At 53.4% G+C, this 26,635-nt stretch overlaps 2 protein-coding genes across 4 annotated transcripts in view; both read left to right on the top strand.

Moving 5' to 3' along the window:
* Window positions 1–11,530, top strand: part of SYMPK (symplekin scaffold protein) — a 36,121-nt gene extending 24,591 nt beyond the window's left edge. For all 3 annotated transcript variants that reach the window (XM_079907439.1, XM_079907437.1, XM_079907438.1), the window contains exons 18-27: window positions 986–1,146; window positions 2,693–2,801; window positions 3,135–3,235; window positions 3,865–3,955; window positions 5,083–5,184; window positions 9,049–9,236; window positions 9,981–10,157; window positions 10,350–10,445; window positions 10,697–11,032; window positions 11,199–11,530. In XM_079907439.1, coding sequence (XP_079763565.1) covers window positions 986–1,146; window positions 2,693–2,801; window positions 3,135–3,235; window positions 3,865–3,955; window positions 5,083–5,184; window positions 9,049–9,236; window positions 9,981–10,157; window positions 10,350–10,445; window positions 10,697–11,032; window positions 11,199–11,336 — 1,499 coding nt within the window. In that variant the 3' untranslated portion in view covers window positions 11,337–11,530. The remainder of the gene's footprint in view (window positions 1–985; window positions 1,147–2,692; window positions 2,802–3,134; window positions 3,236–3,864; window positions 3,956–5,082; window positions 5,185–9,048; window positions 9,237–9,980; window positions 10,158–10,349; window positions 10,446–10,696; window positions 11,033–11,198) is intronic.
* A 213-nt stretch (window positions 11,531–11,743) lies between these two features.
* On the top strand, window positions 11,744–26,400 carry RSPH6A (radial spoke head 6 homolog A; the record flags this gene model as incomplete). Its single annotated transcript, XM_079908098.1, has 6 exons — window positions 11,744–12,417; window positions 14,853–15,087; window positions 20,239–20,997; window positions 22,355–22,496; window positions 23,272–23,389; window positions 26,178–26,400. The coding sequence occupies 6 exons, from the start codon at window positions 11,744–11,746 to the stop codon at window positions 26,398–26,400; spliced, it is 2,151 nt and encodes a 716-aa protein (XP_079764224.1).
* Between the last annotated feature and the right edge of the window lie 235 nt (window positions 26,401–26,635).

Here is a 26,635-nt window from a genome sequence, read left to right as displayed (position 1 = left end):
GAGGTGTATTGAGCACCCGCTGTGTCTCAGGCTCTGGGCTGGGTCTTGGGGACAGAGCTGGATCTAAGCTGAGCCCTTCCCAGCCTGCTAGAGAAGACAGCCAGACAGTAATAACCAGAACGAGCAGGCCTCAGGTGGCGAAACTAGGAGTCTGTGGAAGCCCAGAGGGAGCGCCTGACCCAGCGTGAGGGGTCAGGGAGAGCATCCTGAAGGAGGAGACAGCTGGGCTGAAAGCCGAGGACAAGGAGAGCTAGACACTGATGGGGCTCCAGGAAAGGCCAGGCCGGATCATCGCAGGCCAATTTCCTCAGCAAAGCTCTGGGTCCTCCAGAATTGCAGACAGGGAGACCCGGGCCCCAGGGGAAGGGACCATTAAATTGGAAGGTTCAGGCTGTGGCAGGAAGCACAGGGCCTTCGAGGAGCACAGGAGCCCTGGTGCAGCCTGGGTGCCAGGAAGGCTTCCCAGGAGAGGTACTGGCTATGTGAGACCCAGAGGAGGAGGTACAGAAAGAGGAGTTGGGCAGCAGTGTTCTAGGCATCAGAGCAGCACGTGCAAAGGCTCCAAAGTGGGGGCCCTGGGGGACTGTCAAAAGTAGGGTGTAACCAGAGCACACAACCCCAGAGGCAAGGCCACCCTGAACAGGACCTGGCAGGTGGAGCAAGGTGAGGAGCTGGGGGTTTATCCTGAGGGCATAGGACAGTCGTGGGAGCACTGAGCAGGGGAGGGACAGGGTCAGAACTTGGAAAGATCTCTCTCACCGCCTTGTGGATTGGTGGTCAGAGGAGACCAGATGGGAATTTAGTGCAGAGACTTCTGAAAGGGGAGCAGTCCTGGTTCCACCCCATTTCCCAGATGATTGGCTTCCTGCCCAAACAATTTGCTTCCCAGGCCCGCTCCCTTATGTGCCTGTCCCCCAAGAAGAGCCAGATGCTGGGGGTGGGAGGGGAGTGGGGCCGCCCTGATCTTCACCCCCTGCCCTATTAGAGGTGGCAGCGCCCTGGACTGAGGAGACAGTAAAGCAGTGTTTGTACCTCTACCTGGCCCTCCTGCCTCAGAACCACAAGCTGATCCATGAGCTGGCAGCCGTGTACACTGAGGCCATCGCTGACATCAAGAGGACAGTGCTGAGGGTCATCGAACAGCCGGTGAGGCCCCTGAGCCCACCAGGCTCTGCCCACCCATGGGTGGGGCTCAGTCCCCAACTCCAGCCCTTCCCCTGGTATATTCTCCTTGTGTGTGCTGAGCACTAAGGGTTGTCACCCCAGGCTGAGCAGCTGTGTCACTTGCGGGTAGTCCACTGCTACTGCGGGTAGCAGTTCCATCTGCTCCTGAGAAGACAGCAGGGTAACCCCGCAGTTAAGAGCCTAGAGTTGGATGGACCTAGGTTCACATTCCGCCTCTCACTTTCTCACTGCGTAAACTTGCAGCCTTCAGTAAAAACGGGGAAGATAATTCAGTCCCCCAAGCTTGTTGGAGGGATTCCGTGACCTCATGCATGTAAACATCTGTGTCACTGTTATCATTTATGAGCTGTCCTTCCCCTGCCTTGCTGACAGGAATCTTTAGTTGTCATTGCCTAAGTCCCTCCTGCTCCTCTCTGGAACCCCAGGGTCACCCACAAGAGAAGCATCTCAGTTACAGACTGGCCCCTAAAATTCAGAACGTCTGCCATTCCGATTTGTAGCTGGGTTTGAAACAACTTTTTCGTATTTCTGTCGCTGACATTTTATTACTGAGAATTTCCAACATAAACAAAAGGAGAAAGTGTGGTACATTAGTTCCCACATACCCACCCCCCAGATTCAACAGTGTCTTTACCTGTAATGTGGGGGTAATAGGCTCGGTGTGAGGAAGAAGCAGATTCTTCTCCCCATTCTCAAGGTGAGCCCACCAGACTCTGAGCTCTTCGAGGGCAAAGACTGGCAGTTCCACTTGGAATTGTAAAGATTTATGGGGCAGAGGAAGGCATGAACCCTTGAAGCCTGGCCCTCTGCTCCCTGTGTTTGGCGTTTGTGGTGGGTTGGGGGGAAGCCTGCAGAAGCAGCAGCAGGTCCGAGCCCTGGTCTGAGCACGCAGCCAAGCCAGGGCCCTGGCAGTCACAGAGGTGGGTGGGCAGGGCGCCTACAGAAGCCAGAAAAGTCTTCACCGAGGAACCGAAGGACAGGTTGGGCATTAAAGCTCAGGTTAAGTCAGAGATGGCAGAGAGAAGGCACGGTCTGCCTAGAAGGGCAGCATGGGTGAAGGCTCAGGAGCTGCAGGAAGCCTGTGTCTGTGTGAGATTGGGTGGAAGAGACGGAGATGCTTCTGCCCAACCCTCCCTCCCCTTCCCCCCACTTCTGTGAACGCTGTCACCAATACTTTTTTCCCCTGTTTTATTGAGATATAATTGACATATAACATTATCTTAGTTTAAGGTATACAACATAGTGATTTGATGTATGTATGTATGGGGAAATGATTATTACAATAAGTTTGATTTACATCCATCACCTCACAGAATTAACGATTTTTTTCTGTTGAGAACTTTTAAGATCTACTCTCTCTGTCACCACTGCTTACTCCCAAGTCCCAGCATCCACCCGGCCCCTGACACCTGGGCCTCCCCGAGCTCTCACCCTGGGCCCCTCATCGTCCTCACATCACCTAGCCCCTTCCCCGGGCCTTCCCTGTCATCCCTCTCTCTACATCTAGATCCGAGGAATGGGCATGAACTCGCCCGAGCTGCTCCTGCTGGTGGAAAACTGTCCCAAGGGGGCAGAGACACTGGTCACACGTTGTCTGCACAGCCTCACGGACAAAGGTGCCCCCTGGGACCCTACCTTTCATCCTTTTCTTCCATTGCCCAGGTCTTCCCCATTTCCCCTTCCCTGGGCCTGGGGATCAGAGCTGCTGGGTCCCCAGATGCTTGGCCCTCTTGTGAGTCTCTCCCCATCCTTGGGCCTCAGTTTCTCCATGTGGAAGAGTGTATTGCTAAATGCACTTGAGAAAGCAAGGGGCCAAGGACTTCTGCTCTGAAATGGAGTTGCCCCTCCCTGCCCCTCCCACACACCCACCACCATTTCTCCTCCTCCTCGGAGCTCACCTTCACCCCACCACCCCCAACACCTGTGCCTCCTGCTGCTTCTACCTGCAGTCCCACCCTCCCCAGAGCTGGTGAAGCGGGTCCGGGATCTCTACCACAAGCGACTGCCCGACGTCCGCTTCCTCATCCCTGTGCTCAATGGGCTGGAAAAGGTATGGAGCTGGATGCCTCGATGCCCCCACTGACGAGGACGTGGCAGGGCAGGGGTGGGGAGGAGGTAGGCAGGTGCCCATGTCAGATGCTTGTAAACACATTCTGGGGCTTGTCTGGGTCAATGTCCACTTTGCAAGCCGCTCCCCTCTCTGAGCCTCAGTTTCTTCCTCTGTCAAGTGAGTATCACAGTGATGCACCCTCCTCGCCTCCCCCACCCCCCATACACACAAGATTGTCCTGAGACCTAAATGTAACCACAAAAGCAGCACTCTTCCTAGCGTAGGAGGCACCTCCCCTTGAGGATGTGCATCCGCTGCCCATGCTCAGTCTTGTTGCTAACAGGCTGTGGGACCTTGGGTGAGCCTCCATCTCCTCCACTTGCAGGAGGAATCACTGCGCTGACCCAGGGGGCTCAGATGGGGGTTGATGAGGCTGGGGCTGAGTCAGGCCCAGAGAGTTGGGCAAGCTCAGCCTTGAGGGACCAGAGGAAGTGAGAGGAGGAAAGCACTGAAGGGGCTTGCTGAGGCCAGAGCTTGCCCCCCACCTCCCCAGGGTGAGCAGTGGGGAGGCTTGTTTGGAGGAGGTGGGTGGGTGTATCTGACCTGCCTCCCCTGCCTTGTCCTTGTAGAAGGAAGTGATCCAGGCCCTGCCAAAGCTCATCAAACTCAACCCCATAGTGGTGAAGGAGGTCTTCAACCGCCTGCTGGGCACCCAGCACGGTAGGTGATGTGCTCTCCTCCCCACCAGAGGCCAGCTCAGCCCTGGCCCTCATATCCCTCCCCCGTGGCTCCCTGTGCCCCAGTTCCCCCAGGAGACCCCACCTCAGGTGGCAGGAGGAAGGGGTCCTGGAGGTGAGATGTGGCATGCTGGGGGAGGGATGCCATCTTTAGAGAGGAAGGGGTGGGGGCTCATCTTGCTCTCTGGGGCTACCGTCCAGACTTGGCGACATCTCAACGTCTATCCCAGAGCTCCCAGGTCACCCTCCTGTGATACATGGATGATGGTTTCATCCACAATGGGGACAAAATTGTGGAATTGAGGTCTGACTCTCTATAAGCGTCTTGCCTTCTAGGACCCAACTACTCTTCCTCAAACATGGGCTGCACTCCTGCCCTTCCTTAGCTCTTGCCTGAACCCCTCCAGCTGTGGGTGAGGGGTCTTTGTTTGACCTGGTCAAAAAGAAAGAAAACTTCCAACCTAGAAAGACTACCAAGTGGCATAGGGTAGATTCCTCACCCCTCACCCCAGTGGCTGGAGCTAAGGAGGGTGGAGGCTGTCTGTTCCACATGTAATTTGGTGATTTAAAACATACACACAAGAGTGACTGGGACCCTCAAAACCCCACCAGAAGACTGCCATCTCCCCCAGCCTCCTCCACTGTGGCATTCAGTTCAAGCACTGTTTGCAAGTCTGTTGCCTGCCCCAGCCTTTCCTGTCCAGCGAATTCCCCTCAGTATCTGTGCTGTGCTGGGCACCTGGGATGAGCTCGTCCTAGCTCTGCCCTCATGGGTGCCCAGCCTGGGGCAAGTGTGGGGGAGAGCAGCCGAATCACACTAGATGTTGCCCTAATGAGGGTAGGAGCCCAGTGCTGGGGAGGAGGAGAGCACAATGAAGGCCTCTGATGATGCCCTCCGGTTGTGAAGGATGGCTTTCTAGCTGCTGTTGCATTCAGGCCCCTCCTTTTGCGTTCTCAGTCTCCTCCTTCCGCTACTTTAGCCCTTTGTACCCCTAATCCCAGAGGGCGCCTGTCTTCATTTGCCGCTCCCCCCAATTGGGGGGACTTGGACCTGTCTCTTAGGCCTCCATACTGTCTCCTCCACCTCCCCGCCACTCCCACCTGCTGCAGGTGAAGGGAACTCAGCCTTGTCCCCCCTGAACCCTGGAGAGCTTCTCATCGCATTACACAACATCGACTCCTCAAAGTGTGACATGAAGTCCATCATCAAAGGTGAGGCGGTCCCCCCAAACCCCCTTGAGTGGTCTGGCCACTTCGGACCTGGGGAAGAACCCAGTCGCCCACGTGCCCCTGCTGGAATCTGCCAAGTCGGAGATTATGCTGCCTGCAGCCCCATCTCAGAGTTCCGGACACCTACCCTCGTTCCTCTCCCTCTCTCCCGCTTCTGTCCTTCCTTTCTCCCTCCCCCCACCTAAGGAACTGATGCACCCACTGTGCACTGACACAGCGTAGTCCTCAGGAAGGGTGGGGAGCCCCTCCCTCCCAGCACCAGCCTGAGGAACTAAGTAAGCAGAGCCCTTGGCCAAGCTGGGCAGATGCACAGCCGGCAGAGCAGACAGAGTGCACCAGGGCAGTTGTTGGACCAGGAGTCTGGTCTGGCCTCCAATTGAGGCTGGAGAGTGTGCCTCCAGGGCAGGGGAGTTGGTGGCAACCTGGTGGGCTCACCACAGTTAGCAGTTTCATAATAGCTGCTGTCACTGTTTACCTAGCACTTACTCTGAGCCAGGCTTTCCTCAGAACCTTACAGGCCTGCCTGCCAGTCCACACCACTCTTTACCTGGGAAGTATGCTGACTTCCGTTTTGTAGACGAAATGGAAGTTCCAGAGAGGTTAAGTAACTTGCTCAGGGCCACATAGAACCTAAGTGGTATAGTGCAAAAAAACAGAATCTGAAGTTGGGTGGATCTGAGTTGGAAACCCGGTCCTGCTGGTTCCTCCTGCAGATGGCATCCTGGGTCCCAGGGCTGCCTCCTGTGGGACAATCTCTCTCCCTCAGCTCTCCCCAGCGCTCCCCTCCACTTCCTCCCTGAAAGAAGTTTCTGGTCCAGAAGCCATGCTTTCCCCCACAGGTGGAAGCCCTTACTGTCCCCTGCTCTTCTCGGAAGACAACTGTCCTTTGCTTCCTCCACTCTCCTTTAAAAGCGGGGACGGGGTTTTCCCTCCTTGCCACTTATGTGTTTCATGTTTAGCCTGAAGTAGCTTCTTCAGTGACTTATTTCCTAGTCTTCCTCAGCAAATTCTCTCAGAAACTTTTAGGTCAAGAGAGGAGCTTATGAAAATTTTAAACACACGCTACAACTGAGAAGGAACTAAGGCCTCTAGTGGAAGCAGTAAAGTGAAAAGTATCTCAAAGCTGAGACTCCAGGAGCAGTCTTTTTACACGACCTGGCCCCTTAGATGATCTCTGGAAAGTTACGAGCCCATTCCCAAGGACGGTACCCTCACATGTTTTTATGTACAATTTGAGAGGTTCGGATTATGCTAGTATGGCCCGATTCTGGAACTGCAGAGCTGACCCTGGCTGGGTCTGGTGGTTTGGGGGAGGGGGCCTGGTCAAGAGATGCGGTCAGGTGGTAACCGTGTAGGCCCCACCCACCCCTGCCACCTCACTAAAGCCCATTCATGGACCCAGATTAGTTCCTGATCTTATACATGGGAACCAAGGCCCAGGGAGAAAAAGGGCTTTAGCACAGGTCACACATGAAGCCAGTGACCAGGCCCTGGAGATGTCAGCAAGTCCTGGCCTTTAGAACCCCACGTGTTTCTTCCTACAAACCCAGGCCCACACAGAGCCTCTATATTGGTGAGCTCTTGGCAACCCTTCAACTGGTCACCCTACCGGCTGTTCATCGCCAGCATGCAGTCCAGTCAGTTCCCAGAGCACGCTTCTCTGCTCAGGCACCAGTGCTTTTCTCAGTTGCACTAGTAACCCTACTTGACTGTAAGCTCTAGATACAAAGTCCAGATACAAAGTCTAGTCCTGTTTTGAGCCCCAGTGGAATCCCCAGTGCCTAGCAGTATAAGCAGTCATTCCTGGCATTCACTCTCCCCTTAAACCACCCTTTTTCTCTGGTGAGTTTTTCTACAACTGGACCTGTCCAGTGGACTGGTTCAGTGATTAAGAAAACTCACTGAGCACCTCTGCTCAGTCCTTTGCTGGGCAGTGCTGAGGATACAACAGGGATGGGGACAGTCCTGGCCTTGCCCTGCTGGGGCTCACAGGCCATCCCCAGAGTAACAGTCTAAAATGAACAGGACTGGGACAGGGGGCCCAGCGCAGCCACTGACTCTCCCTTGTATGGGACGTTAGGGAGGGCTTCCTGGAGGAGGGGACACCTGAGCTGAGACCACAGAAGGATGAATAGGGGTGAGGTAACAGGAGAGAAGATGATCCCAGAGACAGGAAGAACGTTTGCAGAGGCCAGGAGAGATGCTAGCGTGGCCTGGTTCTGGAACTGCAGAGCGCACCCTGGCTGGATCTGGCGGTTTGGGGGAGGGGACTTGGTCAAGAGATGAGGTCAGGCTATAACCGTGTAGGCCCTGCCCACACAGGGTCTCATAGGCCACAGTTCAAGTGTGGACTTGCTCACTTAAGGGCCTGTGGGAGGTACAGGGTCAGGTTGAGTTTTTTTTTTTTGCGGTACGCGGGCCTCTCACTGTTGTGGCGGTACGCGATGGCTCAGCGGCCATGGCTCACAGGCCCAGCCGCTCCGCGGCATATGGGATCCTCCCGGACCAGGGCACGCACCCGTGTCCCCTGCATCGGCAGGCGGACTCTCAACCACTGCACCACCAGGAAAGCCCCAGGTTGAGCTTTTGAAAGACCCCTCAGGCTGCTGTATGGAGGGTGGATTAGAGGGTGGGTGGGAGGCCCAGGAGGAGGCTGGGGTGGAGCTGAGGGGGAGGAGAGGGAAGAGGGTTGATTTTGGAGGCTTTTAGGCCGAGCAGGCAGAAGCCAGCAGCTACCTAGAAGGGAGGAGGAACAGCCTCGGTTTCTGACAGGTCCTCTTGCACTTTGTTCACCTTCTCTCGTTTCTGCTCCTTCAGCCTAGATATCCTCACTACCCTGCCTCCAGCCTCCTCCCTGCCTGTCTACCTGTAATGCCTCCATCCTCCCCCTTTTCCTTATAGGAGCCCCACACCCCCCATTATTTATAGGCACCCACCCCTGTTCTCCATTAGCTTCTCAAGGATTGGGGGGTCTCTTCTAGCTCAATAAAAACTTCCTGGTTGACAGACTCACATGGCAAGTGGTGTTTGGGGAAGAAGGGGTTCAGAGGCAGTTCCCGGAGTCTCCCCATTAACACAATGGATCCGAGCACCACTGATTTTGGGGTACCACAACCCACTCCTGAGGGAACAGACCCCTGGGCCTTCCCTGGTCTGCCTGCCTTCGTGGATGCTTGTGTTGTACCAGCACTCCTTGGGCCCTTCCTGGCACTGGGTGCTGAGCTGGGGAGCTCATCGTATGCCCAGACATCCTCCTCTTGCCCCTCTCTCATTACTCTGGACCGTGCCTTCCACATAATCCTACACCTGGTAACACCTGAGCACCAGCGCAAGCCCTTATGCACTGGGTTGAGAGTGGGCAACCTCTTGACCAGCCTGCTGGTGGAGACCATCTCTTCTGTCTCCTATGGGATTACTTATGGAAGTTAAAGCTGTTTCCCTCTCCAGTAGGGGTGGAGGTGCCATGCCACACCAGTCAAGCCAGAATAGGCCCCCAGGGGTTGGCAATATATCTTTCTCACCTCACCCTTTCTGGGGGTTGTCCCCAAACAGAGAGGGCCAAAGTCTTCCCACTCTGCCCAGTGGGGCTTCTAGGAGATGGACGTGTCTTTTCCCTTAGACCCAGCTCCCAGGCTTTCCAAGGACCAGGCCACAGTGTCCCCTTAGAAGGAGACCTTCTGCTGGGTGGGGGAAGTCTTCTGTCTTGCCTGGAGCTTCAGGAAGTCAGGGCTGGGTCTCCCCTCACACGGGCAGATAATGGGGCTGAGGTTCTCTAAGGGGTGGGGCTCCCACTTCCCAGGGGGCAGCTGGGCAAAGGGGACAGGCCCACTCTCCGCCTCCTCGCAGCCACCAACCTGTGCTTTGCGGAGCGGAACGTGTACACATCGGAGGTGCTGGCCGTGGTGATGCAGCAGCTGATGGAGCAGAGTCCCCTGCCCATGCTGCTCATGAGGACCGTCATCCAGTCCCTGACCATGTACCCCCGCCTGGGGGGCTTCGTCATGAACATCCTTTCCCGCCTCATCATGAAGCAGGTAACCCACCCTTGACTACCCCAGTCTCCCAAGCAGGGGACTGCAGCAGGACACACTACAGAAAGACTTGAGGCAAAACCCCGGGCTTTTCCAGCCTGCTTGGCCCCTACCCCAAGGGAGCCGTGATGCAGAGAATAAGCTCTACCAAGACAGCCAGCTCCTTTGTCCTGCCCTCTGCTGAGACAATACAACCTTTTAGGGGTCACTGAGTCAGACAGGTATAGGGTGGCAATGTGATGAGTGAGGGCTGTTGGGTGGTAGAAGCAAGCAGAAGGCTTCAGGGGGTGCACATCCAGGAGAGGTATGGCCGCCACTTGCCCCCCACCATTGTGCACCCAGCCAGGATGCATACTAGAGCTGAAAGATGGTTCCATTTTTCAGGAGAAGCTAGACATTGTTTTTAGAAATACCATGATGAAACAAAAAACAAACCCCATGCACAAGCCTTCAGACTGAATTTAGGCCACAGGTTGCTACTTTGCAATATCTGGTTTAGAGGTTAAGTGCAGATTCAGACAGACCTGGGTTCAGATGTTGGTTCTGCCCCTTGGTACCGTACCTGTGTGACCCTGGACAAGTCCCCGCATCTGGGCCTCGTAGGTTTTGCAGGGCTAATGTCGCCCTCTAGAGGCTGCTGTGAAAGAAATGAGGCGTTGCCATCTTGGCAAGGTCTTTCTGCCGGTTTCTCGAGTGGCTGGCTGCCTGCAGGCCCCTTGATGACTGCTTCCTCCCTGCCTGGCCCAGGTGTGGAAGTATCCCAAGGTGTGGGAGGGCTTCATCAAGTGCTGTCAACGCACCAAGCCCCAGAGCTTCCAGGTCATCCTGCAGCTCCCACCCCAGCAGCTGGGTGCCGTCTTTGACAAGTGCCCGGAGCTCCGGGAGCCCCTGCTGGCCCACGTCCGTTCCTTCACCCCCCACCAGGTACCCCAGGGTGTGGGGTGGGTGGCCCCATGGGTCCAGCCCTGGGGGACTGGGTGGGATGGGCAGAGGGGAGCCCTGCACTGCCATGAAGGTCTGGGCCTCTGGAGGGTCAAGGACACCAAGGATCTGGGTGAGGTGGGGCGTCTCTGGGTCAGAGCTGTCCGCAGCGCCTCCATCCTGCTCTTCCCCTAGCAAGCACACATCCCCAACTCCATCATGACCATCCTGGAGGCCAGCGGCAAGCAAGAGCCAGAGACTAAGGAAGCACCTGCCGGGCCCCTGGAAGAGGTGAGGGCCTGCAGCCCCCTCCCCAGGCCACAAAGGCCCCGTCCCCTCCTACCCACTCCAGCCATATCTCTGCCGAGGCTTCTACTGAAAGGAACTGGGGATGGGGAGACAGCTGCCCCTTACTCCCTATACCCAGTCTGCTGTCTGCCTTAGGACGGTTTCTGTCTTCTTTCCCACCAACCTCTTGAGAGCAGCCTAGGTCCTACGTCTCACCTGTCCCTGAGCTTTTGTGTATCCCTCCCCACCCCCAGGATGACTTAGAGCCCCTGGCCCTGGCACCGCCCCCGGCCCCCCGCCCCCCTCAAGACCTCATCGGCCTGCGGCTGGCCCAGGAGAAGGCCTTAAAGCGGCAGCTGGAGGAGGAACAGAAGCTGAAGCCTGGGGGAGTGGGAGCCCCCTCCTCGTCCTCCTCGTCGTTGTCCTCTTCCTCGGCCCGGCCAGGCCCTCCCCAGCCGGAGGAAGCCATTGATTTCCGGGAGGAGGGGCCTGAGTGTGAGACCCCGGCCATCTTCATCAGCATGGATGATGACTCGGGGCTGACTGAAGCTGCACTGCTGGACTCTAGTCTTGAGGGACCCCTACCTAAGGTAGGGATGACCACCTCAGAGCAACAGAGGACGAGAAAGATCAGGGCCCTGGGGTTAAGTGTGTGCGCCGAGTGCCCAAGGCGGGGAGGGGGCAGAAAGGGTACGGCCTGAAGAAATATTGGAGGTGGGACCACGCTTTGACCGCTCCCCATTTTCCTGTCACCAGGAAGCTGCAGCGGGCGGATTGATTTCAAAGGAAGAGCGGAGCCCCCAGACCCTCACCCTTGCCGGAGAAGACACCGTGAAGACTCCCAGCCCCACTGCTGAGGAAGCCGGGGAACCCGAGACCAAGGGGAACAGCTGACGGGGCTTGGTGGGGAAGGGGAGTGGGACTGGGAGCTCAGGGAGGCCTGGGAGGGGCTTGACCGGCGGTGCTTTGCCTTTAAAAATTAAAAAGATCGCTGGTCTGGGGCAAGGGTGCAGTCTCTTCTTTGCCTCCGTGTCAGCTGTGGAACTGCAGAAGCTAGTGGGCGTGCCCTGGAGCTCCCTGGAAAACTGGAAGCCCTTCTGGCGTGCTGTTGCGCCTGCGCGGAAACCAGCTTCTTGGCCTCAGCGTCTCCGCGCGCCCTCCCCTAGTAACGGGCCGCCCCCTCCCTCCTTAGAAACCGGCACCGCTGGCCTAGCGGCTGCCGAACACACACAAGCCGGGCGACTGGTCTGGCCTGCCTATCTGCAAGCCTTCCTCCTAGAAGTCTGCGATCCCTTTGAACTATGGGAGACCTACCACCTGACCCTGAGCTCCCTCCTCAGCCGAGCTCCAGCCTTAGGAATTTCCAGGTCTCCGAGCGGCGGCGCAGTCGGGAACACTCTAGGCCCCAGCTCACAGTCCCTGAAGAGGTGCAGCAGATACCGCTTGACGCTCAGATCCTGCGCGGCAGTCAGGAGATGGTGTCGAACCAGATCAGCCGGGGCTGGTCACAAGAGGCCAGTGTGACCCCAAATGAGAACTTTATTTTTCAGGCCGAGGAAGCCCAGCGGGGGGGCATTGAATACCCTTCCCTGAATACGGGCTTTCCCTCAGAGGTACAGCCCCAAACTTACTTGAGTGAAGGCAGGCTCCAGGCCAGTCACAACGCCAGCCTAATGCTGCAGCAGCTACAGCAGGGCGAAGGCAACCTACTCCAGCAACTGGAGTCTGCCTACCAGGAGCCCCGGGCTGACCTCTTGGGCCAGTACACCAGGTACCAGAGAGAAGACCTGCAGTTCAGCCAGGACACCCAGCATGGGCCCTACCTACGGGATGACCCTGCGCTCCAGTTCTCGCCCTCTGAGCCGGGCTTCACGCCCTTCAATATGGAGGTGACTGAGCCAGAACCTCGAGAGCTGGCCGTGCAGAACGCCAAGGCCTACCTGCTGCAGACCAGCGTCAATTGCGACCTCAGCCTGTGAGAAAGGGGCCCCCCGGAGTGGGTAGAGGGAGGGGCCCAGGCAGGGAGAAGCCCCAGGCAAGGCCCTGCCTCAGGCCTGGGGTCTCAGACGAGATTGCTCCTCATTGAGAACCAGCGACCACTCTGGGGGCCTCTAACTCAGCCTAGGAGTCGGGGAATAAATACTAACAATAGCTAGCATTTACTTACCAGACCCTGTGCCAGTGCTTCACACAGAAACATCTGGTCTCATGGCTGAGATTAGTACATCTTTTGTTCCTATTTTACAGGAGAGGAAACAGACACAGAGGAATTAGGTCCCATATCCAAAGTAACACAGCTAAGATGTGGCAGAGCCAGGATTTCAACACAAGTGATTTGGCTCCTGAGGCCCTTTTATCCACTAAAATTACCTGCCTGAGGAAGGCACTTGCCAAGGCCACTTAGCTGCAGTCATAATACACCTCTCAGCCCCCTATCACATCCTCATGAAGCTGACACTCTAGTGGGAGAGCAGACAATAAATATAGTAAGGTATAAGGTGATGATAAGAGCTAAGGTGAGCAATAAGGAGAGTAAGGGGGATAGGGAGGGGAAATTAAATAGTGTGAGGTCCGGGAAGGCCTCTCTGAGGAAGTGACACTTGATCAGGGACCTGAAGGAGGTAAGGGAGAGCATCTTGCAGGTAATTGAAGGGAGAGTCATCCAGATACAGAACACAGTGAGCTTCAAGGCTTTGAAGCTTGCCATGTTTGAGGAACAGCAAGGAGGCTGGTGTGACTGGAACCAGGGGAGGAAGAGAGGAAGTGAGAGAAGAGTTTGAAGTAACAGGTCTTGCTAAAGCACAAAGCTGACTCCCATTCCTCCTATGCGCCGAGCCTGCTGTGGCTCACCAGTGCCCTCAGGAGAAGGTTCAGGCTCCTCATAACAGCCTTCAAGGCCCAATATGATTCAGCCCCTTCTCCCTCTCCAAACTTCATCTTTAGTCAGCTCCTACCTCAGATCCTAGAATCTAGTCAAAATTAACCTCCAGCTCTTCCCCAATAGTACCCAGCCCTCAGGAGCTTCAAGGTCCCTTATTGTAAAGCCCTGGCCAAAGTCTCACTCCCCTTTACCCTTCCCAATTCAATGATGGCCCTCCACCACACCCAGGACTGCTGCCAAAGGGTTTGCACACTGAAGAGGGCTAGACATACATGTTTTGAAATCAGGCCAACCTGGTTTTAAATCCTGGCTGTGTTACCACTGTGTGACCTCATGACCTCAACTTTTCTAAGTCTCAGTTTCCTCATCTGGAGAGTGGAGATCGTAATTGTTCCCCAGATGTACGATTGTGGTGAGAATTCAACGTTGCTCTCAAGTGCCCAGCACAGTGCCTGACTCAGGTGATTGGAAGCCATGATGACACTGTTATCACTCCGGCCTCCTTTCCTGCCACAACCCCTCTTCCTCACTCTACTCCAGACCTCCTCAGTGTTCCTCCAACATGCCAGGCACACCCTCAGCTCAAGGCCTTTGCACTCCATTCTCAACCATATCATCTGCAAACCATGACAGTTTTGCTTCTTCCTTTCTAATTCTTTTACCTTTTTCATGTCGGATTGCATTGGCTGGGACCTGCAGTGCAGTATTATATAGACGTGGTGAAAGAAGGCATCTTCATTTCCAATCTCATAGGAGAAATATTCAGTCTTTTACCATTACGTTTGGTGTGTGCTGCAGGTTACTTGTGGCTCCCCTTTATAAGATTATAAAATATTACATTCTATTCCTAGTTTGCTAGGTTTTTAAAAATTATGAATGGCTGTTGAATGTTATCAGTTTCTCTGCATCTATTGAGGTGATCTTACATATCTCCTTTAACATGTTAATATGCTGAATTATTTTTTCCTGTTTTTCTAATATCAGTTCAGTCTTGCATCCCTGTTCTTAACCAAATTTAATCATGGTGTGTCATCCTTTTGAGAATGCTGGATGTCACTTGCTAATATTTTGCTTAGGATTTCAGCATCTATATTTCTAAATGAGAATGACATGGAATTTCCTTTCTCCTAGTTTCCTTGTGTTTTGGTATCAAGATTATGTTAGACTCATAAAATGTCTCAGGGCCTATGCACATGCTGTTCCCTCTGACTGAAATACTCTTCCTTCCAATATTCGCATGGTATGCCCCCTCCCTGGCCTCCCTATTTAAAATTGTAAACCATCTCCTATCCCTGGCATTCCCAGTCCCCATTCCCTGCTTTATTTGTCTCCGTATAAATTACCACCCCCAACACACTATATATTTTGCACATTCGGTTAATATGTCTCCATCACCAGACCATCAGCTCCACCAGGGCAGGGACCTTTTCTCTTCCCTGTGTCCCCAGAGCCAGGCACAGGGCCAGAAACACAGCAGCAAGCTCAGTAAGCTGAGTCCCCCACCTCCCATTCCCCTCTCCCGGAGGCAGGTATGAGCACCTGGTGAACCTACTGACCAAGATCCTGAACCAGCGGCCCGAGGACCCCTTGTTCCTCCTGGAGTCGCTGAACCGCACCACTCAGTGGGAGTGGTTCCACCCCAAGTTGGACACGCTTCGGGACGACCCGGAGTTGCAGACCACCTATGAGATGGCCGAGAGGCAGAAGGTGCTGTTCAGCCGGAGCGGCGGCAGCGAGGCCGAACAGGAGATGGAGGAGGAGGCAGTGAGTGAACCGGTGGGGAAGAGCGGTGGTGGCCCGGGTTTAGGCACAGCTCCTGCTAATGCCTGGAGGGGAGGGAGCGCACAGCACCACCCAGAAACACACGCGATTTCAGTCCAGAGTGTGGGTTGGGGACCAGGTCACAGAGGTCCTTGAACGCCAGGCTAAGGGGCTTGGGCTTTCTCCTGAGACCACTGGGGCGCCATGGGAGGGTTTGAAGCAGAGGAAAGGTTGGACAGCTCTGCTTTGTAGAAAGCTGACTCCAGCGCCACATGGAGGTGGAGGCTGATTTCTCCTACCATCCCTTACTCCTTTCTGCAAATAACTGCTCTGTGGACGTTTTCTGTGAAACCCACTGACTCCTGGAGTCTCTCAACACTGAATTTGCCTCCTATCCCCGGGACTCAGTTTCCTCTTTTGCAAGTTGAGACCCGCTGAGAACTCTTCCACCCATGATTGATGAACATTCTACTATCCTCAGAATATTTAATTCCACGATTCTGTTTCCAGCATTGGACGACGGCTTAAAATTTGGCTGAAATGTTCTTTCACTCGTTTAAGAAACATTTGTTGAGAACTCTGTTTATCGTAATTCTGACACCTCCTAGCCTCCCCCCCCCCCCCCCCCCCCCGCCGCCAACCCCGGCTAAGAGCTTTAGGAGCATGGGCTCGTTTCCTCCCTGAAACAACCTTGTAAGGCAAGTGGAGGAAGGACTTAGAGGACTCGAAACTAGAAAAGACAGGACTAGGAAGGCAGGACTATGTCCTCCAAAGCCCGGGCTATCACCTCTGCCATCTCTGCTGATGTTGTTGGTCTGTGCTCACGTTTTATGCTTCTGAAATTCTAGGATTCTGGCGACAGTGGGGTGGGATAGTGAGAGAACTGGAAACGACAATCTGACCAAGGAATGAGCCCTTCCTTGGGTGAGCAGAGCGCAGGTCGGAATCCAAGTCTTAGACATGAGGAACAGTCTTACCTGAGAATATGGTTTTAAATTTCAGATCAGCAGTCTCTCCTTGGGAGGCCGCACCCCCTTAGAACTGCACCCTTCCTCTCCCACACCTCCAGGTCGCACCCCTATCTAACGCAAGTCCCTGTCGGCCCCGCCTCCTTAGAACGCTGTGCCTCCAGAGGCTCCACTTGCTTAGAATTCCACAGCCCGTGAGGCTCCGCCCCCTTAAAATTCAATCCTGAGAGAGGCTCCGCCCTCTTCGAACGCTTGGTCCCTAGAGGTCCCATCCCCTTAGAACTTGGAGCTGGAGGTTTTTTGGTTTTGGTTTTGGTTTTGGTTTCGGGGTTTTGGGGGGTTTTTTTTTGAGCTGGAGTTTTTAATATGAGGAGGTCTGTAGAAGGGCAAAATTGTGGGCGTTTGTGGCCTGTGCATGTTTCTAGGAAGAGACTCAAATCCATGATTCAGCATTTTGTATTTGTTTTTCTGTCTGAGGGGAGGAAGGGCTCTCATTTCTCTCATTTTCTGTTTCTTCCAAATGCAAAGAATTTCTGTTTCTTCCATGATCCCCAACAGCATTTATGGAAAAATCCATCCTTTCTCCTGCTTTGAAAATGCCACCTCTACCATTTATTTACACCGGCACGGACTCCAGTCTGTTTCTGGAGTCTCTATTTTGTGCCTTGCTCTGTAGATGGCTTTCTGCTCTGGGACTCTCCTGCTTGTTGTGTACAACCGCTGCATAGCAGGTTTGGCTGTTTGGTAGCATAAGACTCCCCATCACAGCACCTCTGTTTTGAAAAGTTCCTGACTATCCTCACATTTATAGTTTTGTTTTGTTTTGTTTTGTTTTGCGGTACGTGGGCCTCTCACTGTTGTGGCCTCTCCCGTTGCGGAGCACAGGCTCCAGACGCGCAGGCTCAGCGGCCATGGCTCACGGGCCCAGCCGCTCCGCGGCACGTGGGATCCTCCCGGGCCGGGGCATGAACCCGTGTCCCCTGCATCGGCAGGCAGACTCTCAACCACTGCGCCACCAGGGAAGCCCACATTTATAGTTTTAAACTAACTTTAGTGTTATTCTTGTACTTGTTTGGCAACACAGATCACTTTAAGACAGGAAATAGTTGTCGCAGAAATGAAGACAAGTGGCTTAGACGAGATAGTTTTTCTCACACCTAATAGGTGCAAGCCGTCTAGAGCTGGTAAGTTGGCTCCGCAGTGAAGGGGCACTGAGGGTTTTCTTCCCTCATCCCTCCCCTCCACTCCACCCAAACCAAGAAAGCCGTTTTCAGCATCATAGAAGCCTGGTTAGAAATCCTATTTCTGGGGAATTCCCTGGCAGTTCAGTGGTTAAGACTCCATTTCCACTGCAAGGGGCTCAGGTTAGATCCCTGGTCAGGGAACTAAGATCCCACATGCCGTGCGGCATGACCAAAACATAAGAAAAATAAATTCTCTCCCTTCCTTCCTTCCTTCCTTCCTTCCTTCCTTCCTTCCTTCCTTCCTTCCTTTCTTTCTTTTTTTTGGCTGAGCCATGTGGCTTGCGGGATTGTGGGATATTAGTTCCCCAATCAGGGATTGAACCCAGGCCACAGTAGTGGAAGCGCTGAGTCCTAACCACTGGACTACCAGGGAATTCCCTCCCCCTTTATTTTTTTGAACAAGGGGAGCAAGGGAATTCCCTGGCGGTCCAGTGGTCAGGACTCTGCCCTTTCACTGCTGAAGGTACAGGTTCAATCCCTGCTTGGGGAACTAAGATCCCGCAAGCCATGCAGTGTGGCCCTCCAAATAAATAAATACATGCATACATACATCAATCAATCAGGAGAGCAAAAGTTTCCCAGGAGCACCTCAGAAAACCTCTGCTTGCATCTTATTGGCCAGATTGGGTCACATAACTATCCCTTGACTGCAAGGGGCTCTGGGAAAGTGACTGGAGAAGGCAAGCAGTGGAGAAGGGGGTTGAGGACGGTGCTGTGTGCCGTCAAACCCAAGGGCAGGAATGTAGCTGGGCCCCAGGCCAAGCTGGTATTCAGGGATCTCAGTGCCCATATCTCACCTCTGCTCCTCTCTCTCCCCTACCTCCTCACACGGCAGCATACAGCTGCCCCACAGTTCCTGAATTTTTTTTTTTTAATTCATCTACTTGCCACTAGGAAATCTTTTCTCCCAGATCATAGATAGGATCTTCCTGGAAACTGGGAGAAAGAAAGAGGAAGGAAGATTCTGACCATAGTTAATAGAGGAATTAAGGAGTAGGGACTAAGAATATGACCTCTGGAGGCAGACCAACCCGGGTTTAAACCCAGCCATCCCAAAGAAGTAATTTCTAGGCAGGGAGACTCCAGATGTACTTTCTCTCCACCCAGTTACAAATTGCAGAGGTAGAGAAGGAGAGCCTGATCTGCCACTTTGGAGCATTAGTCCTCACTTGCTCCAATCACCAGTGGCCAGAAGGCTGGGTGATATCACTTAATCACGGTTGGTGAGGCCACTCCATTGCCAAGTGGGTGGAAGACATTACCAGAAAGAGGGTGATGGCCATTGGCTCATGGGCCAGGCACACACCCCAAAGAGAGTTTTCCATGCTCATTCCCTTATCTTCCCTGCTGGCAGCACCGTGAGTCTTGGGATTAAGTTTTGACCCTGTCCCCGAGTTGCTGGTGTCAATATCAATTAGGCAGACAAGCTTTATTTATTTATTTGGTTGCATGGGGTCTTAGTTGTGGCAGGCAGGCTTCTTAATTGCAGCTCCAGGAATCCTTAGTTGCGGCTCGCCGGCTCCTTTAATTGTGGCATGTGGGCTCCTTAGTTGTGGCATGTGAACCCTTGGTCGTGGCATGCATGTGGGATCTAGTTCCCTGACCAGGGATCAAACCCGGGCCCCCTGCATTGGGAGCACGGAGTCTTATCCACTGTGCCACCAGGAAAGTCCCCTAGGCAGACAAGCTTTTGCACTGCGTTTAAGATTGAGGGCAGGGAATTCCCTGGTGGTCCAGTGGTTAGGACTTCACACTTCCACTGCACGGGGCGTGGGTTCAATCCCTGGTCAGGGACCTAAAATCCCACAAGCTGGACTGCATGACAAAAAGGAAAAAAAAAAGATTGAGGGCAACTGCCAGAATCCCTTTCAAAATAACAATTCTCCTCCTATAGAGCATTAGTCAGGGCGTGCCGTTTCAAGCTGAGATAACAAACAGCCTGGGCTTCCCTGGTGGCGCAGTTGTTAAGAATCCGCCTGCCAATGCAGGGGACACGGGTTTGAACCCTGGTCTGGGAAGATCCCACATCCCGCAAAGCAACTAAGCCCGTGTGCCACAGCTACTGAGCCTGCGCTGTAGAGCCCGCGAGCCACAACTACTGAAGCCCATGATCTGCAACAAGAGAAGCCACTGCAATGAGAAGCCCAGGCACCACAAGGAAAAGTAGCCCCCACTCGCTGCAACCAGAGAAAAGCCCGCATGCAGCAACGAAGACCCAATGCAGCCAAAAAATAAAATAGAATAAATAAACATTAAAAAAACCCAAACAAACAGCCACACAATCTCAGTGACTTAACACCACACAGTTTATTTCTCACTCACACTACCTGCCCATCCAGGCTTGGCAAGGGGGCTTGGCTTATCAGACCCTTGAGCTGGAGGGTGATGGAAGTGCCACTGTAACACAGGCTTCCACAGTTGCAGAGCAGGAAAAAGAAGGCAGAGCACAACCCACGTTGCTTCTTACATCTCCTGCCTGGGTATGACCCGTGTCCCTTTCACTGCCATTTCAAGTGGTCAGAACAAGTGACATGGTCACTCCTGAATGCAGTGGGGTGGGGGTGGGAACATATAATCCTCCTGTGGACAGGAACTTCAGGCATTTGTGAACAACGAAGCAGTCTGGCAGACATAGGAAGAGGATGCAGTAATTGTTCCTTTTAATACTGTGTTGTTCACAAATGGAGCTTGTAAGAAAATGGGAATGCAGTGTATACCTTTAGGAAAAACCTCAGGATGCTTGTCCCCAAATCTTTTACATCAGCTGTACAATTTAGGCATCATCGTTCCTTGGCACACTTATCCCTACATCTCAGTGGCCAGAAACGGTGGCATGAGCAACTGGGTTACAGAGTCGTTTCACTCTGTAGACTCTAGAAAAGTCAGGCTGGGGAGCAGGGCTTCAGCCTGGTTCCCTCTGCCTTCCGCCCCGCCCTCTGCAGGCTGGGACTGCCGTGCCCAACATCATGGAGAAGGCCTTCTACCTCGAACAGGCCGGCGTGGGCCTAAGCTCAGACGAGAGCTTCCGCATCTTCATGGCCCTGAAGCAGCTAGTGGGGCAGCAGCCCATCCAAACCTGCCGCTTCTGGGGCAAGATCCTGGGGCTCAGTCGCAACTACCTGGTGGCTGAGGTGGAATTCCGGGAGGGCGAGGAGGAGGTGGAGGAGACGATGGAGGGCGGCGAGGTCATGGAGGAGCACGCCGAGGAGGAGAGCGACGAGGGCGACGAGGGCGAGGAGAAGGCCGCCGACGTCATCCCCAAGCCCACGTGGAAGCCGCCGCCCGTCGTCCCCAAGGAAGAGAGCCGAAATGGCGCCAACAAGTACCTGTATTTCGTGTGCAACGAGCCGGGCCAGCTGTGGGTGAGGCTGCCCCACGTCACGCCGATCCAGATCGTGCAGGCCCGCAAGATCAAGAAGTTCTTCACTGGCTTCCTGGACGCGCCGGTCATCAGCTACCCGCCCTTCCCGGGCAACGAGGCCAACTACCTGAGGGCCCAGATCGCCCGCATCTCGGCCGCCACACAGATCAGCCCCCTCGGCTTCTACCAGTTCAGCGAGGAGGAGGGCGACGAGGAGGAGGAGGGCGGTGCCAGGCGCGACTCTTACGAGGAGAACCCCGACTTTGAGGGCATCCCAGTCCTCGAGTTGGTGGACTCCATGGCCAACTGGGTGCATCATACGCAGCACATCCTGCCACAGGTGAGGGCCAGACTCCAGCCTCCCCGCGGGTCGTAGCACCAGGTGTGACTCCAAAATAAGACAGCAAGCACCTGCTCGGCAGCTAGGCCTCGTGCTCAGTAATATTCATTCATCCATTCCTTCGTTCATTCAACAGATACTGGTTGACAGTCCCCTGTCAGAAACCTTTGGGGCCAGATGCACCTTGGAATTCTGAATTTTTCAGATTTTAAAAAGGTGACAGGAATTCCCCCGGTGGTCCAGTGGTTAGGACTCAGTGCTTTCACTTCCGGAGGGGGGTGCCCGGGTTTGATCCCTGGTTGGGGAACTGAGATCCCACAAGACTCCTGGTGCGGCCAAAAAAATAGTACTTAGAAAAATAAAAGTACTTTAAAAAAATAAAATAAAGGTGACACACACTAAAAAAGTGACACAGTGCACATACTACGTATTACGTCTACGTATTACGCAACATCTCAAGCAGGGGCTGGGGCTGCAGCCCGTATTCAAAGGCATCATTATTTCTGCAGCAAAACTGAAGAGCTTCTGATCACTCAGGTCAGGGTTTCTGCCAAATGACTTATGGAAAAACTTTTGGTTTTCAAAGCTTTTCAGATTTCAGAATTGTGGTTAAGAGATGGTGGACCTGCATTTATTGAATGCCTAGTGTGTCTGAACTTTACATACATTTATTTATTCACTCAAGGCAGCACCTGCTGTGTGCTAGGAACTTTTTATTCATTCATTTATTCAATAAACATTGATTGACTCCACAATGTTTTATTGAATCCAAATAACTGCTTCTGAGATGGGTACAATGGTCATTTGCATTTCATAGTTGCTGAAACTGAAGTCTGCTACATGCTCTGCACTTAGGTTCACTCATTCATTCAACAAACATTTATTGCTCTTCAGTACCTCCTGCAACCCAGCAACAATCCAATGAGAGAGGCACCCATGACACCCCCATTTCACAGATGAGCAAACAGAAGATCATTTGGGCTGCCAAATGTCAACTCCACAAGGGCAGACATTGGGGGTGGTCTCTTTTCTCAAGGACACATATCTAGCACTGAGAGCAGTGCCTGTATATGGTAGGTGCTCCTTAAATATACAGTAAATGAATGGATGAAAGGATGCACAAATGGAGGCCACAGAACCTGAGAGAGGCAGGAGTCCCCATCTCACTGCTGCAGCTCTCAGCCCATTCTCCCCCTCACCTCCTACCTGTGCGACTAACCTTGTCCTTCTACCCACTTCTGGGTCCCTGAGAACAGGACCCATCCCCAGTATCCTTGCCTGGTCCTTCACCTCCTCCCAGAGTACAGGCCGGACTCTGTGCCCTGGGGGTAGCACCTGACCTCCTCCCCACCTCCAGGGCCGCTGCACTTGGGTGAACCCTTTGCAGAAGACGGAGGAGGAGGAGCTGGGGGAGGAGGAAGAGAAAGCAGATGAGGGGATAGACGAGGCGGGGCAGGAGGTCGGGCCCCCGCTGCTGACGCCACTCTCAGAAGATGCAGGTAACAGCCCCCACTTCACACACAGCTCTGGTGGAGACTGGGAGAAAGGGAGGGGCAGCGAGACTGGTGGCGGGGGGCACCTCTGTGAGCTTTGGTTGTGTTCTCATCTATAAAATGGGCATCCCATGGGGTTATAGGAATGTGTCCATCATGTGAACCTTGTCTGGCACGTGGCAATGGTCCAGATGGTGACATATGGTCTTTCGAGTCCCATATGGGTTTGGGGAGGGGGAGAGATAGCTAGGGAGGCCTCCCCAGAGGAGGCAGGACTTGAGCTGGATTTTGGAAGACTGGACAAGAATTTCCTGAGGTGGGGATCTCAGGCATCTGAAGGAAGAAAGGAGAGGCTGAGAGTGGGCGAGTGAACAGAGTCTGGGTGTGGACCCCGATTTCCATGAGCCTGGAGCCTGTGCCCTGTCCTCTGATCCCTGGTCCAAACTGATGGCCAACCTTGAAGGAGAATCACAGTAGCTCCCCTGTCGGGGCCTCAGGGCTCACTGCCACCCTACAAAGGAGGTGAGATAAGTGCCTCCTTTCCCGGGTGCGGTCACTGAGGCTCAGACAGGAGTAGTGGCTTCCTAGGGCCACACGGTGAGAGAGTGGTCAGAGCCCGGGTTACATTGAAACCAATGCTGTTGGCCCCACAGGCCCTTCCTTGTCCTCCCTCTTTGCTCCCTCTCTTCCTCCTCTCTACCTTCCCTCCAGGGGGCTGTGCAGGGCAGGGGGAGCTGCAGCCTAGCCTCTGACCTACCTGGTGCTCTCTGCTCCCCCACAGAAATCATGCACATGTCACCCTGGACCGCCCGCCTGTCCTGCAGCCTCAGTCCACAGTACTCCGTGGCTGTCGTGCGCTCCAATCTCTGGCCAGGGGCCTATGCTTACGCCAGTGGCAAGTAGGTCTTCTCCTAGTGCCTCCCAGCAGAGGGCGCCGCTACAACGTCATCAGAGCCAGGCCGGGTGGGGCAACTCACCAGGGTGGGCAGAGATTGGGACAGCTCCCTTCAGGAAGCCCCCAGGGGCTAACCTCCTCACTCAGCTCCCAGGGGTCCCACTAGGGCTAAAATGAGAAATCCCATACCAAGTGTGTGAGCCCCTGGGATGAAACAATGGAAGGTCAGGAAGGGGAAGGGACTAACTCAGGGATCACACTGCCTGTGCAGTATTCAAACGTGGATACCTTGGCCCCTTGGCCCAGGCTTTCCTGCTGTTTGAGGCATGGAGCCAGACAGGACTCAGATGTCCCCTTTGGGGTGGGCTTGATGGGCAGAGTCTCATCTCTGGGGAAGCTAACTCCTTCCCTGGGCCTCCTCCACAGTTCTTCCAATCTGAAGGATCTTTTCTCTAAGGGCACAGATCTTCCCCACCAGGATCCCCCGCCAGCTGTTCCCAAAAGATTGGCAGGTGGAAGTCACTCCCACATCCTCCCACCTCGGCTACACACTCGAGACAAGTCCCTCAGCCTCTCACCAGGCACCATCCCAGCTTTTCTGCTCAGCCACTAGAGAGCGTAGCCTGCAGCCACAGGGCATGCACTTACCGGCTCTGTCCAGCAGATGGCATGACGGTTTTTCATAGCTTTTCCTTCTCCATATCAGTGAACAGCCTGCACTGTATTCGATACTATGCTTCACAGTCAAGGTGGGAGTTTACATCATCTTGATAATTTAACCACATTCTTGACAATGTCTTTTTCGCCTCCAGAAGCATGGAAGAGGTATGCTTGCTTTTGCCAGAGCCCTTCTTCTGGCCACACCCTAACTTGCCAGCATCCCTCTGAAAGCAAAGGATACAAACTTGGAGCTCCACTCACCCACCCATCCTCCAACCCCCACTTACCCAACCACCCATCCACCCTCCCATCCACCACGCAACCATGCATCCATCTCGCCACTTTTCTTCCTTATAAAAGACTCTTGAATGTCACCGTTTACCAGCTGTACACTGGGCCCCAAGTACTTTGTTGAAAAAGCAGATACGGATCCTACTCTGGGAGCAGGCAGAGGAAGCATAGGTGTTAGATGTGCACCGAGCCTCACCCTCCCTCACCCCCTTACCCCCCTGAAATATCCTGTTACAAACTAAGAGAAGTACCACTAGGGAGAGTGGAGGGACCAATGACAGCTCATACCTGACATGTCTTGAGGGGATCAAGGAAGGATTCAAGGCTGAGAAAAGCAGCCTTGATCGGAAATCTTTGGGGGAAAAAAAGAAGTAACTAGGGGAAAAGCAGGCAGAAGGACATTCTAGACCAGAGCTTCCCAAACTGTGAATGGGTAGGACTCACCAGGGGCTCTGATTAAAGCTCAGGTTCTGATCGCCTGGGTCTGGGTTGGAGCACAAGACTCTGCCTTCCTAGCAAGCACAACCTCCTGGGTGAGGCTGCTGGTTCCTGGACCCAGGAACCGGGGCTGGCAGAGGTCAGGGGCTTCCAAGGAAGCAGTGTATTTGAAGGCTCCGAGGAAGACCCGGAGGAAAATGATTCTCGAGGGAAGAGCAAGGCTATGAAAATAAGGTCAAATCCAAAGTGCTCCCCGTGGCAAACTCTCTGCTTCTCTCCCTCTTAGTCCGCTCCCTTTCCCCCCATCTACTCCTCTTTCCTTCTCCCATTAAAATTCTGGGGAGAGGTGAATTGGTGGGCCTGGGATGCAACCAATTATGCTCTTGTTTATTGTCAGTCTCCTCTCTCTAGAATGTAGGCCCCACAGCAGGGATTCTTGTCTAATTTGTTCACTGCTAGGTTCCCATATCTAGACCAGTGCTGGTCAATATAAACAAAAATGTAATAATGTATTTAACCCCAAATATCCTAAACATTCTCATTACAACATGAAATCAATAATGTAAAAATTATTAACGAGCTAGTTTACACTCTTTTTTTCATACGAAATCTTCAGAATCTGGGGTGAAGTTTACACTCACAGTACATCTCAATTCGGGTACTAAATTTTCATCAGAAATACTTGACCTGAAAAAAAAAAAAAAAGAAATACTTGACCTGTATTCAGATTTCACAACACTTACAGTTGAAAAAGTAGATTCGTGTACCCAGGTTGTCCCAGACATACTTAGATGTCTTCCAATAAATGAAGTATCAGTTTTATTGTTTAAATTTAAGTGAATTAAAATTAAATAAAATCCTCTCCAACAACAGTAGAACACACATTCTTTTCAAGTGTGTATAGAACATTCTCCAGGATAGACCAAATGCTAAGGCATAAAACAAGTCTTAATAAATTTAAAAGGATTGATCATATAAAATTTCTTCTCTTACCACACTGGAATGAAATTAGAAATCAGTAAAAGAAGGAAATGTGGGCAATTCACAGGTATGTAGAAATTAAACCACAGAGTCCTAAATAATCAATGGGTCAAAGAAGAATCCACAAGTGAAATTTGAAAATTAAATAAAATTAGAAATTCAGTTCTTCAGTCTCACCACATTTCAGGTGCCCAACAGCTACATGTGCTGTTAGACAGTGCGGCTCTAGACAAGACCTGGCACTTAGTAAGTGCTAAGTGAATCCTGAAAGAACCAATGAACGGAGAAACCTGGTGGGCACATTCCACTCTACCACACATAACTTTGCAGGCATGCCATGCCTAGGCTGGGTCCCACCTTTAACAAAAGTCCAGGCTGGGGTCTTTGAGGGAGGATTTCCCAGCATCTCTCTGCCCCTCCAGGAAGTTTGAGAACATCTACATCGGCTGGGGCCACAAGTACAGTCCTGAGAATTTCAACCCGTCCCTGCCAGCCCCTGTTCAGCAAGAGTACCCCAGCGGCCCGGAGATCGTGGAGATGAGCGACCCCACGGTGGAGGAGGAGCAGGCCCTGGCGGCCGCGGAGGAAGAAGAAGAGGAAGAGGAGGAAGAGGAGGAAGAGGAGGATGAGGGCCAGGATGACTGAGGCCCCATAGCCCCCTTCCTCAAGCAGGTAGATAGCAGGTTTTCCCTTATACACAGTTTTAGCTTGGTTTTTTTTCATTGTTGGTTTGCTTCCTGCCCCTAGAGGGCAGGGGTAGAAGAGGAAGGCAGCTGCTCTAAATAAAATTTCCTCAGGGCATTCCAGCCGAGTCACTCATTCATTTGTTCACCACATTTGTTGACATGGCCTCCAAGTCAGGACAGTGGCACTTTGCTAG

This window comes from Stenella coeruleoalba (assembly GCF_951394435.1).
Source record: "Stenella coeruleoalba genome assembly, chromosome: 20".
Lineage (NCBI taxonomy): Eukaryota > Metazoa > Chordata > Mammalia > Artiodactyla > Delphinidae > Stenella > Stenella coeruleoalba.
The sequence above is the reverse complement of the archived record's forward strand: the minus strand, read 5'-3'. Positions and strand labels throughout refer to the sequence as shown.